Source organism: Oryzias latipes, chromosome 21 (genome assembly GCF_002234675.1).
Source record: "Oryzias latipes chromosome 21, ASM223467v1".
NCBI classification, from domain to species: Eukaryota; Metazoa; Chordata; class Actinopteri; order Beloniformes; family Adrianichthyidae; genus Oryzias; species Oryzias latipes.
Genome location: NC_019879.2, coordinates 1315482 through 1328277, shown reverse-complemented (window position 1 = coordinate 1328277; position 12796 = coordinate 1315482). Strand labels below are relative to the sequence as shown.

Genomic DNA, 12796 nt, shown 5'->3' with positions numbered 1-12796 from the left:
GCTGGATAATATCCTGATATGCTGAAAAAGATCATTGTCAGAATAGTTATCATCTGGATGAATGAATGATTGATAAAACCGCCTTATCAGAGTCATACTCTTTTTTTATTTCTTTAAAGAGTATGACTTGAATATTAATACGCCTGTCAATGTGATAAAACAATTCCTTTTTTTTAACTAGACAGCATGATTATTGCACAGGTGGCCACAATAAAAGGCCACTCTGAAATGTGCAGATGCTGCATGGTGTTAGGGAGAGTGGAACTGGTGTGCTGACTGAAAGAACATCCACTAGAGCTGTTTCTCATGAACTGAATGTTCATTGTCTACCGTATGACGTCTCCAAAGGTGTTTCAGAGAATGTGACAGCACATCCATTCTGCACAAACTCGTCCTCATTAGGGTCTTGACCTGACTCCAGTTTGTCGTCGTAACCCACTTGAAATGCTCACATTTGACAGTCTCTTGTACATTGATACGTTTCTTTTTCCATTGAGATGTCATGTCTCGTCAGTCTTGTGTTTTGTCCTGAGTTGTGCACTTTTGGTCTATGTCTGTCACCTGTGTTGTCTCGTGTTGCACTTCCTGTTTTATTTTGAAACACTAACTCTCCTCTCGTTTCAGGCCTTGTTACTTCCTGCCCTGGTGTTTCCCTACAGGTGTGACTGTCTAACCCCCCCTGATTGTTTCCACCTGTGGTTCCCTCCCTCATGTCTTAGTCGGAGTCTATAGCTGTCTCGAGCTTGAATATCCAGATTTTGTACTGCTGCTGGAACTCAGACTGAGTCATGTTGATGGTATTGAAGTTGTCTGAAAGGTAATTGAAACCATGAAGAGTTATTTTCAGGTTCCTTTAGAAAAATAAGTCTTATTCCGAATCCCAAACCTTATTCACCATCACACCAAAGGAATGTCAGGCATATAATGCTTAGTAAAGACGCATACATTCATTTTCCTGTTCCTGACTCTTTTCATGATCCACAAGTTTCATTCTTCCCGACTGAGATGCTGCCATTTAAACTTTGACTTGAGTTTCCTGAACTCGTTTTTCAACATCAGCTAAAGAATAAAACTTTTGTTGATCAGTTCTGCAGCCTGATCCACGGTCAAATCCCAGAAGATTCGCTCAGTTCTATGACGATACAGGATGAGTCCCTCATGTGAACATCGGCTTAGATGAACATTATCTCTGAAGTAAAGAAATAAGAGATTTGCCTCAAAGACCCTCTGGCTTTAGCTGAGGAACAATAGATACCGAATATGAATGGACGGGAAATAGTTTGTGACACCAAATTTACATTTCTGTTTCAAAATCATATCATAGAACAGAGATGCAGAGTTTTTGAGTGAGCTTCCTGTCAGCGAAGCATATGAAGTTGGGAAGAAGAGCTTCAGGGTATCAAGTTAGTGCAGCTATTGAGCCCTCATCATGAACATGATGCCGTGCTCGCTGCTGCAGCGGGAAACCTGTAGTGATGGAGTCTTACCAGCAGGGAGCAGTCTTGTACGTAGAAAAACAATCTGACTGGCCTAGGAGAGGCACACACTGCTGCATTTGATTAAAAGACAGAGAAAGAGCCTTTTAAATGCAGGGGTTTGTTGATGTTTGTTTGAGTAAAATCCATCAGTTTGTCAGATAATCGGTTTGGTTATGAGAACAATAATGCAGGTGTGCTTTGCCTTCATCTGAGCGGCAGCAGCTGCTGCTGCTTTGTGGAGCAGCAGATTGCAGATGCTGTCAGAGCAATCAAACTTATCTGATGATGAGAATGTTCGGGGAGCAGCTGGCGCACATTATTCTTATTGTTAGGCTTGATCAACGACAGCACAGAAACATTTTTTGGTTTTCAGTGCCAGAAAGAGCTCAAAAACACAAAGAAATGAATTCCTAAGGAAAGAGAAGAGCGTCACCCGTTTGACATTCCTCCTCATGAACCCTTCTGCACCTAGAAAAGGCTCTCAACAGCCTCTCAGTTGGAGAAGAACTTTGTGATCCTGGGCCTGCATTGCCCCCCGATTTCCCCATTTCCTTTTCTCATCATTGGCTGGGATATCAGAGGCTGCATTCAGGAGATACCCTCTAACTCCCTCCACAGGGGCAGAAGGCTCTCAGCTCAATCACTGGGTCCCTGCATTATCATATGAATCTGATAGTGGTACGGCTCTACAGGGAGGACATACAGAAAAAAAGGAGCCTTGTCTGCTTTTGTTTTCCCGCCTTGTTGTGTAAGAAACAAGCTGCTTTCACTATAAAAACTAGACACGTGTCCACAAATCCCACTTTGTAGAGGCGTCCAGGATTTGTGCAGGAACACACTCTTCTCTCTTCCTGCTGTTATATGTAAAGTTAAAACCCTGAATGGCGGGAATGGGAGTTTGGTTCTGTAAGAAGAACCCTTCTGTGGTGTGGCATCATCATTATCATCTTCATCTTTATTTATAAATGCACTCTAGCACAATTGAAAACTGAAACAAAGTGATGTACGTTAAAGCTAAACATCATAAAACACACACACACACACACACACACACACATGCATGCATGCACACACTCTTGTAAACTTTACTACCAAAAGTAATGGGTCACCTGCCTCACATCTACACTGAAGGCTCAGTTCAATATGATGTCATCCACCTTTTACAGCTTCAACTCTTCTGAAAGGCTGTCCTCAAGGTTGAGGAGTGTTTTTTGAAATTTTGGACCATTCTTCCTAAAGGTCATTGGTGAGGTCACACACTAATGTTGGTGGAGAAGGCCTGGCTCTCAGTCTCCGCTCTCATTCATCCCAAAGGTGTTCTATGGGGTTCAGGTCAGGACTCTGTCCAGTTCATCCAGACTCTGTCCTCCATGTCTGTCTGGACTTTGCTTTGTGCTCTGGTGGACAGTCCTGTTGGAAGAGGAAGGGGCCGCTCCAAACTGATCCCACCAGGTTGGGAGCATGGAATTGTCCAAAATGTTTTGGTATCCTGAAGCATTCAGAGTTCCTTTCACTGGAACTAAGGGGTCACGTCCTGACAAACAAGCCCATACCATGATTCCTCCTCCACCAAACTTCACACTCGGCTTGATGCAGTCCTAAATGCACCGTTGTCCTGGCAACCTCCAAACCCAGACTTGTCCATCAGATTTGCTGATGGAAAAGCGTGATTCATTAACTTTCCTCCAAAAAAACCTGAACAGACAGCCTCCAAATGTTGTCACATGCAGCGTGCAGGACTCTCATTTGCATGCTTTCTGTTTCTGCACTGCAAGCATTTATTCAAGCAAGAGGGAGTTTTCTCTTGTGACCCGAACATCTGACAGCGAGCAGACCAGAAATGATGAAAGCTTTAGAAGATGATAAGAGATGGTGTGGTCTGCTGTTCTCAGCCTGTGGCCTTTATATACAGAGTCCTCTCTTTGATGCATAAATCTATTATTTATCTCATGGGTCTGCAGTTGACGCTTCAGTGAGAGATGAGGTGCATTGCTGAGTGATGCTGCCGAGTTGTCCATCTCTTTCCTTCAGAATTTAATGAACAAAGCAACCAGAAGTCAGCGCACATTTGTCAGGATTCTGCCGGCCTGATTTCCAGCATTTGCCGGAGCTTAGGACTGTTGGCTTCACCAAAGTAATGTTCCAGTCATCACACACGATTTTGTTGTTATGAAAATTACAGGCCTCTCTCATCTTTTTAAGAGGGAGAACTTTGAAAACTGAATGGATACGTTTTTTGCCCCACTGTGTTTTCATATGAGTGACGGCCCAATACAGTCCCGTTTTTAAATACCAAGCCCAGGCAGTGAACAATGCAACCAATTGAATGTAAGTAAGGCAGACAAACGTCTGCTTGTTTCTGTTTTTCCTCGCCGTCCTTCCTTTTTTTCTGAAAGCTGCCTCTGAGGGGTTGTTGTCATGCCCCAATAATCTGAATTGTCCATGGTGGTGTTTGTAGTTGGTACTGGACAATGGTCATAGATGGTGTGGAGTAAAGAGATGTGTGTGAAAGAATGGCTGATAAAGATGAGATGCAATAAAGAAAGTCTGGTTGTTGAGAGGCAAAACCAGCTGGCCTGGTTCAGTCATGAACTGAAGGAGTTTAAAGCTGGACTGTGGGGGATCAGAGCCTAAAATAGCTCCTCTGAATGTCTGAAGGAAGCTCTGCAGGGAGATGCTGTGGATGAATGAAGCTGCAGAGAAGAACACTAGCATTTTCACAGGAAAAGCCTTTGGGCTATTTGTCTTGCAGTCCTGCTCCCAATTAAAAATGCTTTGGAAGTAAATAAAGCATAAACATACAGAGGCTTTTCTGCAGCTTAGAGCACTGTTGGTTAGACTCAAGCCCTGCTTTGTCACGGGAGATGAAAGAAGACTTTAGCATTATTCATCTGAGCAGGACCCTAAAATACACTCCTAAAAAACCAAAGCACTAAACCTTTAGCAGCAAGAATAAAGCAATGCTACCGAAGACAAAAATAGGTTTGAGAAAAGGACAAATGAGAATACTTTCTGGTCATACTGAAAAAGTGAGTTCTGTAAAAAAAAGGCACTGAATGTGTTTGATGCAAAGCTTCACGTTTTGATCAGAGGACGTTCAGCTGCAGTTCTGCAGATAGAAGCAGCTGAAGGAATCCGGAACTAGAGAGGAAAGAGTCAAACACAGATATTTATGGACAAAAAAGATCAAGCACTTAGTAAAATAACACAATTAATTTGATCATAAAATGGATTATACCATTTGAAAAATGTTATTATCATCTTCTTAAACCACTTCCAACCAACGTCTTTATCGTCTCCCAAGACAACAAAGTACCAGGGGACGGCTGACTAAACCGTTAAAGCTTATGAAACTACATTCAGGATCCACTTTCCATCTCAGGGACCTTAGGTTCTCCATTCTGTGGGTCACTGCTTCTGTTCTGTTGTTGGTGTTCTGTCTCATTCCAACCTGACAGCTGACATTATGGTCCTTTTTGTTTTTCAACTTTGAGTAGGGAAGATGACATTTTCAGATTTCTGATCCTTGTTTCCTGTTTGACCATGTTTTCATGTATCATCTAGCAAACACCACGTATGACACATTCTTATATTTTGATACAAAACGATGTTTCCTTCCCAGGATATTGGACCTATTGGACCGGACAGGAACTGGAAAGGCATCGGCATCTCTTTGCTGGTTATTTTGGTGGTTCTGTCATTCATTGGACTTTCCATTGTTCTGCTGTCAAAAGGTGAAGTTCACTCAAAATCACACTCACTAAGCCCGCTTGACCTCTCTTAGTTACCTGTGAAAGAACCATGACAGATGAATACTAAGTCCTGCTTTGCCTGACCCCTCTAAAGTAGAGGTTATTTATTCATGGTGTGTAAAGTCTATTCAGGACTTTGACAATAGTGTAACAGAGTCCTCTGCTGAGAAGAAGCACTTCATTGTTGTTACTTGTTAAATAACCTGCGCCTTGACTGAAAAAAAGTATTTTTAACTTTAAAGAGATGTTAAAAGCCAGATTATAGCAATTTTTTAAAAAACTTAATACTAATGGGATTATATAAATGGACTTCGTCCTACTCCCTTTCAAGCAATTAATCAAACTCTATTTTGTAAACTCGGGTGCATTCGACTGGACACATTTAGTCTGATAAACTATGGTCACATATACCAAAATGCTAACGAGCGACGACTCAAATGCCAGTTTAGTAGCAAATTCGGCAGGTGGCGTTTGTAACCGGGCAGCGGCAGTCGCAGTTTTACACGTCGTGCGGCGGTCACTGAGGTTTTGAGAAAATGTTCAAATTCATCGGCGACTGGACGATTGTTGACATCAATCATCCCTGGAACATTTGGAGGTAGCGCAGTGATAGTCCGGTGGCAGGAACGTTCCCTCTCATTTTCATGTGTCTGTGCATTTTACAAGCTCCCTGATCCTCCAGAGTTTGAAAACAAAGTGTGATCTTTTGTCTTTTCTGGTAAATCTTTTGTGAAACTTTTCTGTTTCTATATCCTTTAGCATATAAGTCTTTTGCTCTGTGAAGCACTTCAGTCATAAGAAAGACATAGTTTGGTTCATGTTATCCTGCTGTCTTAGTTATTATATAAATAGACGTTTAGAAAAGTTTGTGTCCTTCCTACAGACACTAGAAGTAAAACATCTGGTTCATCTTTAACCCTGGATGACCTCTTTCAAAGACGTTTCCAAATCCATGATCCTGATGCAAAGTGGATCAGCGGTAAGCTGTTCCAACAACACATTTAACGTTGGGTAGAATCTCTTGTCTCTGTGTAAAGAAGTAAATCTGTTCAGGTTTGCCTCAGGTAATCTGTTTTATGAGGGTTTTCTTTTAACGTCTTCGTTTTTCTGTCTCAGCAAACGAAGTCACCTTTCAGAGCTGGGATGGAAATGTTTTCAGAGTCGACACAAACGACAACAAGACTGAGCTCCTGCTGAAGAACACAACTTTTGTGAGTGGCCACACTGGAGAGTTAGAACCAGGAACATCTCTACCGATTTATTTTCTTTTCATCATAATTTGGTGATTATTACATGTGGTGCATGTGTGCAAGTGGAGAATCATTTTGTTTTTGGTTGTTGTGTGTGACACACACTTGCAAAAATGTGTCTTTAGAAATATTTTCAGGTTCTCATAACAGCCAATAAACAGACATATTTTAGACATACAGAAGTATCTGTTTCAGACTGATCTGCAGAGTCACAACCCCATACTTAAAAAACAGTCCGTCCCAATTGATCAACCAATCGGCACCTTTCTCCTGTCAGCAGCCAATCAGCGAGCCACTTCTTACCTCCCAATCAGATCAAAACGTGCTAAACTTATCAGTTCAAATGGATCTCTCCTTTGTTTCTTGTTAATAATTGTTGTTACTGAAACCTGGATCCCGTTCTGTCAGTCTTCCACCACATCATGACTGCAGGAAACCCAACTATCATTACGCCAGAACTCTCTTTTGATGGAGGGAATAACTAAACATCAGAAATGTGGTCAAACCAACTTGTTTTTAATGTTGGTTCTTCAGCTGACATGAGTTATGGTTGGAAAAAAATCAATGTATCAGTTTAATCTCAATCATAAGATACTGTAGAACGTTTCTCACATTTTCAGTCCAGCTGCGTCTGACATTAACCGCTAAACCAAACTACATTCAAATAGAACCTTTGGAGCTTGGTTTCAGCTCATTGAAACAAACAGTTTTCTTTTTCTTCTAACTACTTTTAGATGTACATTGAACATTGTTCTTGGACGTCTTTAATCTTTGGTGTGCTCCAGCGATCCTTGTCATGTCCCATTCTCTGCTGACCCCTGAGGGTCGATTGTTTGGGTTACTGGCCATCATTCAAAGCCAGCTTAGTTTGGATCTCCGTCACATCCGTGCCTGCATAAAGAATAACCATCAAGATTTCAGACATCTGGAGCATCAGACAGAATTTCCTCTGATGAAGAGCCTAAACTCTGAAATGCACAGAGGATCAAACATTTCCTCACTGAACAGGGGGCTGGCCTGTTTCTGGCTCCTTCTTTGTTATGGGTGATTTTTCTGAGCAAAAGTTGGATTAAATCCATGCATGTGTAGCACATGCCAAAATAAGAACACATGAAATTCTTCCTTTCCTGAATTGGAATCCCTCTCTATGTTTTCCCACTCGGATCACCGCAGGAGTGGGTGTCAGTCCACATCAACCCTCATCACATCTGACAACACAGTCTCTATACTATGGTCTGAAACATTTAGGATTGAATAAAAAGATTTATTCATCCCTTTTAAAAATTCCACTTTTGGTTCTTTTTCTTTCCCCAGGCAACCTTCAAGGCATCAAAGTTTGCTATTTCTCCAGATCTGAACTTTGTTCTTCTGGGATATGATGTCAAGCAGGTGAGAATGACTTCACAGAGCTGTTCTCTGGGAAATCTTGTGCTTAATAACTAAAAATGGGACACGCAGAGGCCCCCCAGCTCAGCCCACATGCAGAGATGCACCCCAGAAGCCATCGCTGTGAGTTTGGAAGTTTCCGTTGCGAGTACTTTGACCGCGAGTGGTTGACCGCTCTACCTCTGCACCACGGCTGCCCTGTTAGAGGGAGAAGAGCCATGACATGGAGACCCTTTTAAGATTTGTGTTCATTCCAGACAGAAAAATAATGTCGTTTATGTAAAAAACCATCTGAGCCCAAAGGCCCAAAGTGTTTATTTTCACAAAGCTAAAACAAGGTCACCGTACTGCAGAGGTCAGCTTCATTAGAGGGGAGGGAGGGGTCTCTGTTAGCTAAAGCTGCCTCCTGGTGATTCATGCAAAAGTGTTTATGCCTCAAAGGGCAACACCTGCTTAACCTTGTGCTATCCTATGGGGTCAAAATGACCCCGCCCTTCCATTGAGGTGTTCTCCTACCATGACAAAGGTGGATAAAGGTGGAAAGATTTCATGTAATCCATGGACACCAGTGAAGATCACAAATCATTGAAGAAAAAAGGTTCAGAGTTCTGTCTAGTGGGTCTAGATGACCCCACTCCTTGGAAGCACGTTAACGTTGGGAGTGGGGTCATCTGGACCCTACAAGATAGCACAAGGGTTAAACCATGGCCACTTACAAAAGAAAGAAGGATTAAACCAAATTTTAAAACTTTAATTCATTTTTTTTTTACATTTAAAGCATTTTTACATGAAGCAAACTGTTTGAAAGGCGGTGAGTTGCATTGTCATGGTAACGACTGCCGACCCTGCACCTTCCTCCAATCAGGTGAGCTGCTGTTGGCTCAGCAGTCGTTAAGCCATCCACATGTGTTTGAGCCAGAGCAGGAAACTCGATGTTTGCCACTTTCTGTTTTAGTAATAAAATGTCCTATCAGCTCCAGATACTACTGTCTCTAAATGATGACATGAAGAGGGATTTGTTTTTGTCAGCACACCAGCAGTGTTCCTGAGAATAAGCACACAACCATCCTCTGCTGAGGCTACACAGTTTGTCATGATTCACCTTCTGTCACAGTATTATAAAGTATTTGGAAATTTGAATAATCTGCACTGATCATCGTCTCTGACTCTATCTCTGGGTCATTCTCAATGTGTCTAATTAGATATCATTTCCTCGAGTTAGCATAGTATGAAAACACGACACACAGCATTATTGCAGGTTTTTTTTCTTATTTTTCAGGTTCACCAGCATTCTTTCTTGGCCTCATACTTGATCTATAACTTGCATACAAGGTGAGAAAACAAAGATAAAATGATTTGACCGACAAAACCTTTGACATGTTTGAGGGAGAGTTTTAAATCTTCGGTGGTAAAGGCCTGAATGTTGCTGAAGTTCATGTTGGAAATATCTGCTGTTGATCCATCAGGGAGGTGCAGGAGCTCAACCCTCCTGAGGTGCCCAATTCTGTCCTCCAGTTTGCCTCCTGGGGAGTCCATGGTCAGCAGCTGGTAAGCATGCGGAAATGACTAACAGGTCATGTTTGTAACGAAGGTAAAGACAAACATCCACTTCTCACTTGTAAAATGTTAGGTGTTCTTTCGGTTGCCATGGAAACAGCAGCAACCGTGAACAACGGGCGGCTTCTGCAGCAAAAACATTGTATGTCACTGTGGTGGGATAAAAGGAGTCAATTAAGAGCCTTGTGTGAAGGAAATAGCACCGGTTTATTTTAATTTTATGTTTTATGTTATTTTCTGACCTTTTTTTTGGCACTCTGACTAAAAGAGGCTGAAGCGTTGTGTTCAGGGAAGCAGATGGAGATGGTTTGGACACGTTGAGAGGAGGAACAGGGATGATGTTGGTAAAAGGATGCTGAGGTTGGAGCTACCAGGCAGGACACCTGCAGGTAGACCGGAGAGGAGGACGAGGGTTGTTAGTGGCAGCGAGCAGGAAGCAGAGGAACAGGTTAGCTGGAGGCCGATGGTAGGCTGGTTGGCCCCTAAACGGAGCAGCTACAATGTTTCACATGAGCAGCATAAAAGCCAACAGTTTAGAATTGTTTATATGCTTTTTTTCCCTATTTAACTATAATTAATCAATGTAACATCAAGGAGAGTTTGTTCTATGAAGCAACACAAAGTGGAAACATTTCTACTGGGACTCCCATTAAAAAGAGTTATTGACAGAGGGAAGGTGACGCTGGTTAACGTTCTGAGTCTTGTCTTCTGTAAATGTACAGTATGATCTATAGAACGGTTAGCTTGGTTAGCACAGTTAGCACGGTTAGCACGGTGAGCATGGTTAACACGGTTAGCATGGTTAGCATGGTTAGCATGGTTAGCACGGTTAGCATGGTTAGCACAGTTCACTGCTTTGAGCGAAAAACAATCAAATGCAGTGATAGAAGTGAGAGTTTGGACAAACTGCTGCACTTCTAATGGTTGTTGAAAGAAAGCTTCAATATTAAAGCTGTCAACTATATCCCAGAATAGTGATTCCGTCATTTCCACAGGACACACAAGGCTCATAGGCACACATCCCATTTCACATTTATCTCATTTATCCAGTTTGCTTTTGCTCTAAAGGAACCTTTTCTCCAAGAGTGTCATGATGAAGATGAGAGTGCAGACGCTGGTGGTTCTTCTTCTTCATCACTGCTGTGCGAGGTGGCTGGACACAGCCTTTGCTCTTCCACAGAGAGCAGGAGCTCTGGGATACGACAAACAACTCTTCCTCCTTAACAAAAGGACCACGGACCTGATTTTTTTCTTAGTATTTTTTAAAATTACAGGAGAAAGCACGCTGTCTACTGGTTTATGGACACCGTAAGAAACGCTTTCTCATGACAAAGTTATCATTACTGCTCTCTTGGACTCTACCTCTGTGAGAACAACGCTACAGGAGGCAGGTTGTGTCAAATTAGGTGATCTGGCTGCCGCGTTTGACACTTTGAAGTGAAAAGTGCAGCCTCCGGCCCAGACTGATGTCCAAAGTTATGCAGAAGGTTCATCCTTGAACATGCTGACTCCTGGGTATTGGGCCAAGGAAGAACATGAAATAAAATGGATGTAACAGACCACAGCGGATGCTTTCTCACGTGCACACAGACACGCACAGACTTGAAAGAGTCTGAATTTGTGTGAAAATGTGTGAAACAAGGTCTTAGTGGATAAAAGAGGCATTGTTATGCCCCCCCCAAGGAAAGCAGGCTTGTGGCACAACTGAAATGTCGGTAAATAGACCTAAGCAGGATAAATCTAACGAAGTTGTTGACCATTGAATGTTTTCTCCCAAGTCCTCAAAACACACTTGGACTGGACCAACAGTCAATAATCAGTCAATAATCAATTGATTGAAATTTTTCAGATTTTTTGAGGCAACATTGAATTCTTCAGAGAAGATTTTGCAGTGAAAAATCTGCTCCAGAGTTCCCTAGCATGAAACAGAACCACACTGTTCCTCGTAACCCTTGTGCTATCCTATCGGGTCCAGATGACCCCCCCCCCCTTCCATTGACGTGTTCTCCCTACCATGACAAAGGTGGATAAAGGTGGAAAGATTTCATGTAATCCATGGACACCAGTGAAGATCATAAATCATTGAAGAAGAAAGGTTCAGAGCACTGTCTAGTGGGTCTAGATGACCCCACTCCCAATGTTAAAGTGCCTAAGATAGCAGAAGGGTTAAATCAGGAGTTTGACTGGCAACCGGAAACTCATCCCCTGTTCTCAGGTGTTCAATTCAATTTAATTTTATTTACATAGCCCCATATTTCAACAATAGTCATCTCAATTGGCTTTTCTAATAAACACGAAATCCTAAAAAACCTAAAGTTATACAGTTCAATAGGTAATGGCTAAACAGACTAAGCTAAACTGGGCATCCCTGCCCTTAGACCCTCCTTCTCGGTTAAGGAAGAGAATTTCCCAGTAATGCACCCTTCAGTCCATTTTTAAAGAGGGGAATCACCACCCCAGTTTGCCAATCTAAAGTTACCACTCCTGTCCATTGCATATTAGAAAGCAATTAAGACATTTTTGATGAGTAATGACTAAAAAGGTTCTCATTAGGAAGTGTGACTAAAGTAATAAAAGTGATCCACTGTGAAATGTAACACGTCTCTCTGTTCTACAGGTTTACATCTTTGAAAACAACATCTACTACAAAGCAAATGTGCAGAGCAGCTCATGGAGGCTCACCTCCTCGGGACAGGAAGGTGTGGTCTTCAACGGCATTACAGACTGGCTGTATGAAGGTAAGCTGGACTCCTGGATCATCCAATCATGTTCCACATCCAGCGTATTCCAACATTGTATTTGATTAGCATCTGCTCCTTTTGCTGTGTGTGTTCAGCAACTGCCTGGTTGGCACAGAAGAGCACTGAGCAAGTGTTCAAACACCAGCTGAGGCCACGCCTCCTCTGGGTGTGGACCACAAAAACAGATCAGGACCGTAGAGAGAAAGTGGTTTGACTTTGTTCCTAATGGCCCCCTGTGCACACAGGGGGGGGGGGGGGGGGGGGTGCACACAGATCCTGGGCAGTTACTTTGCATTCTGGGGAGAGGCTGTCCAAGCAAACAGACTAAAACAGAACTGGACATTTGTTCACTGTGTTCTTTGCAGAACGACTTTGTTTGATCAGTTTTCTCCTTGTTTTCAGAGATATCAAATTGTAATTTCATATCACAATTCATATCTCTGTCGTGTTTGCAGTGGAGGTGTTGCACAGTCAGGCTGCTCACTGGTGGTCGCCTGATGGCTCCAAGCTGGCCTACCTCACCATCAATGACTCTCTGGTCCCCACCATGTTTCTGCCACGCTTCACTGGTTCACTGTACCCCCAAGGGAAGGAGTATCGCTACTCAAAGGTTAGACTCTAAGCACTTAGAG

At 42.6% G+C, this 12796-nt stretch overlaps 1 protein-coding gene across 1 annotated transcript in view; it reads left to right on the top strand.

Moving 5' to 3' along the window:
- Window positions 1-12796, top strand: part of LOC101160770 (inactive dipeptidyl peptidase 10-like) — a 30401-nt gene that overhangs the window by 4478 nt on the left and 13127 nt on the right. The window contains exons 2-9 of the mRNA XM_004081382.4: window positions 5101-5212; window positions 6114-6209; window positions 6347-6441; window positions 7795-7869; window positions 9146-9198; window positions 9333-9414; window positions 12041-12161; window positions 12620-12774. Coding sequence (XP_004081430.2) covers window positions 5101-5212; window positions 6114-6209; window positions 6347-6441; window positions 7795-7869; window positions 9146-9198; window positions 9333-9414; window positions 12041-12161; window positions 12620-12774 — 789 coding nt within the window. The remainder of the gene's footprint in view (window positions 1-5100; window positions 5213-6113; window positions 6210-6346; window positions 6442-7794; window positions 7870-9145; window positions 9199-9332; window positions 9415-12040; window positions 12162-12619; window positions 12775-12796) is intronic.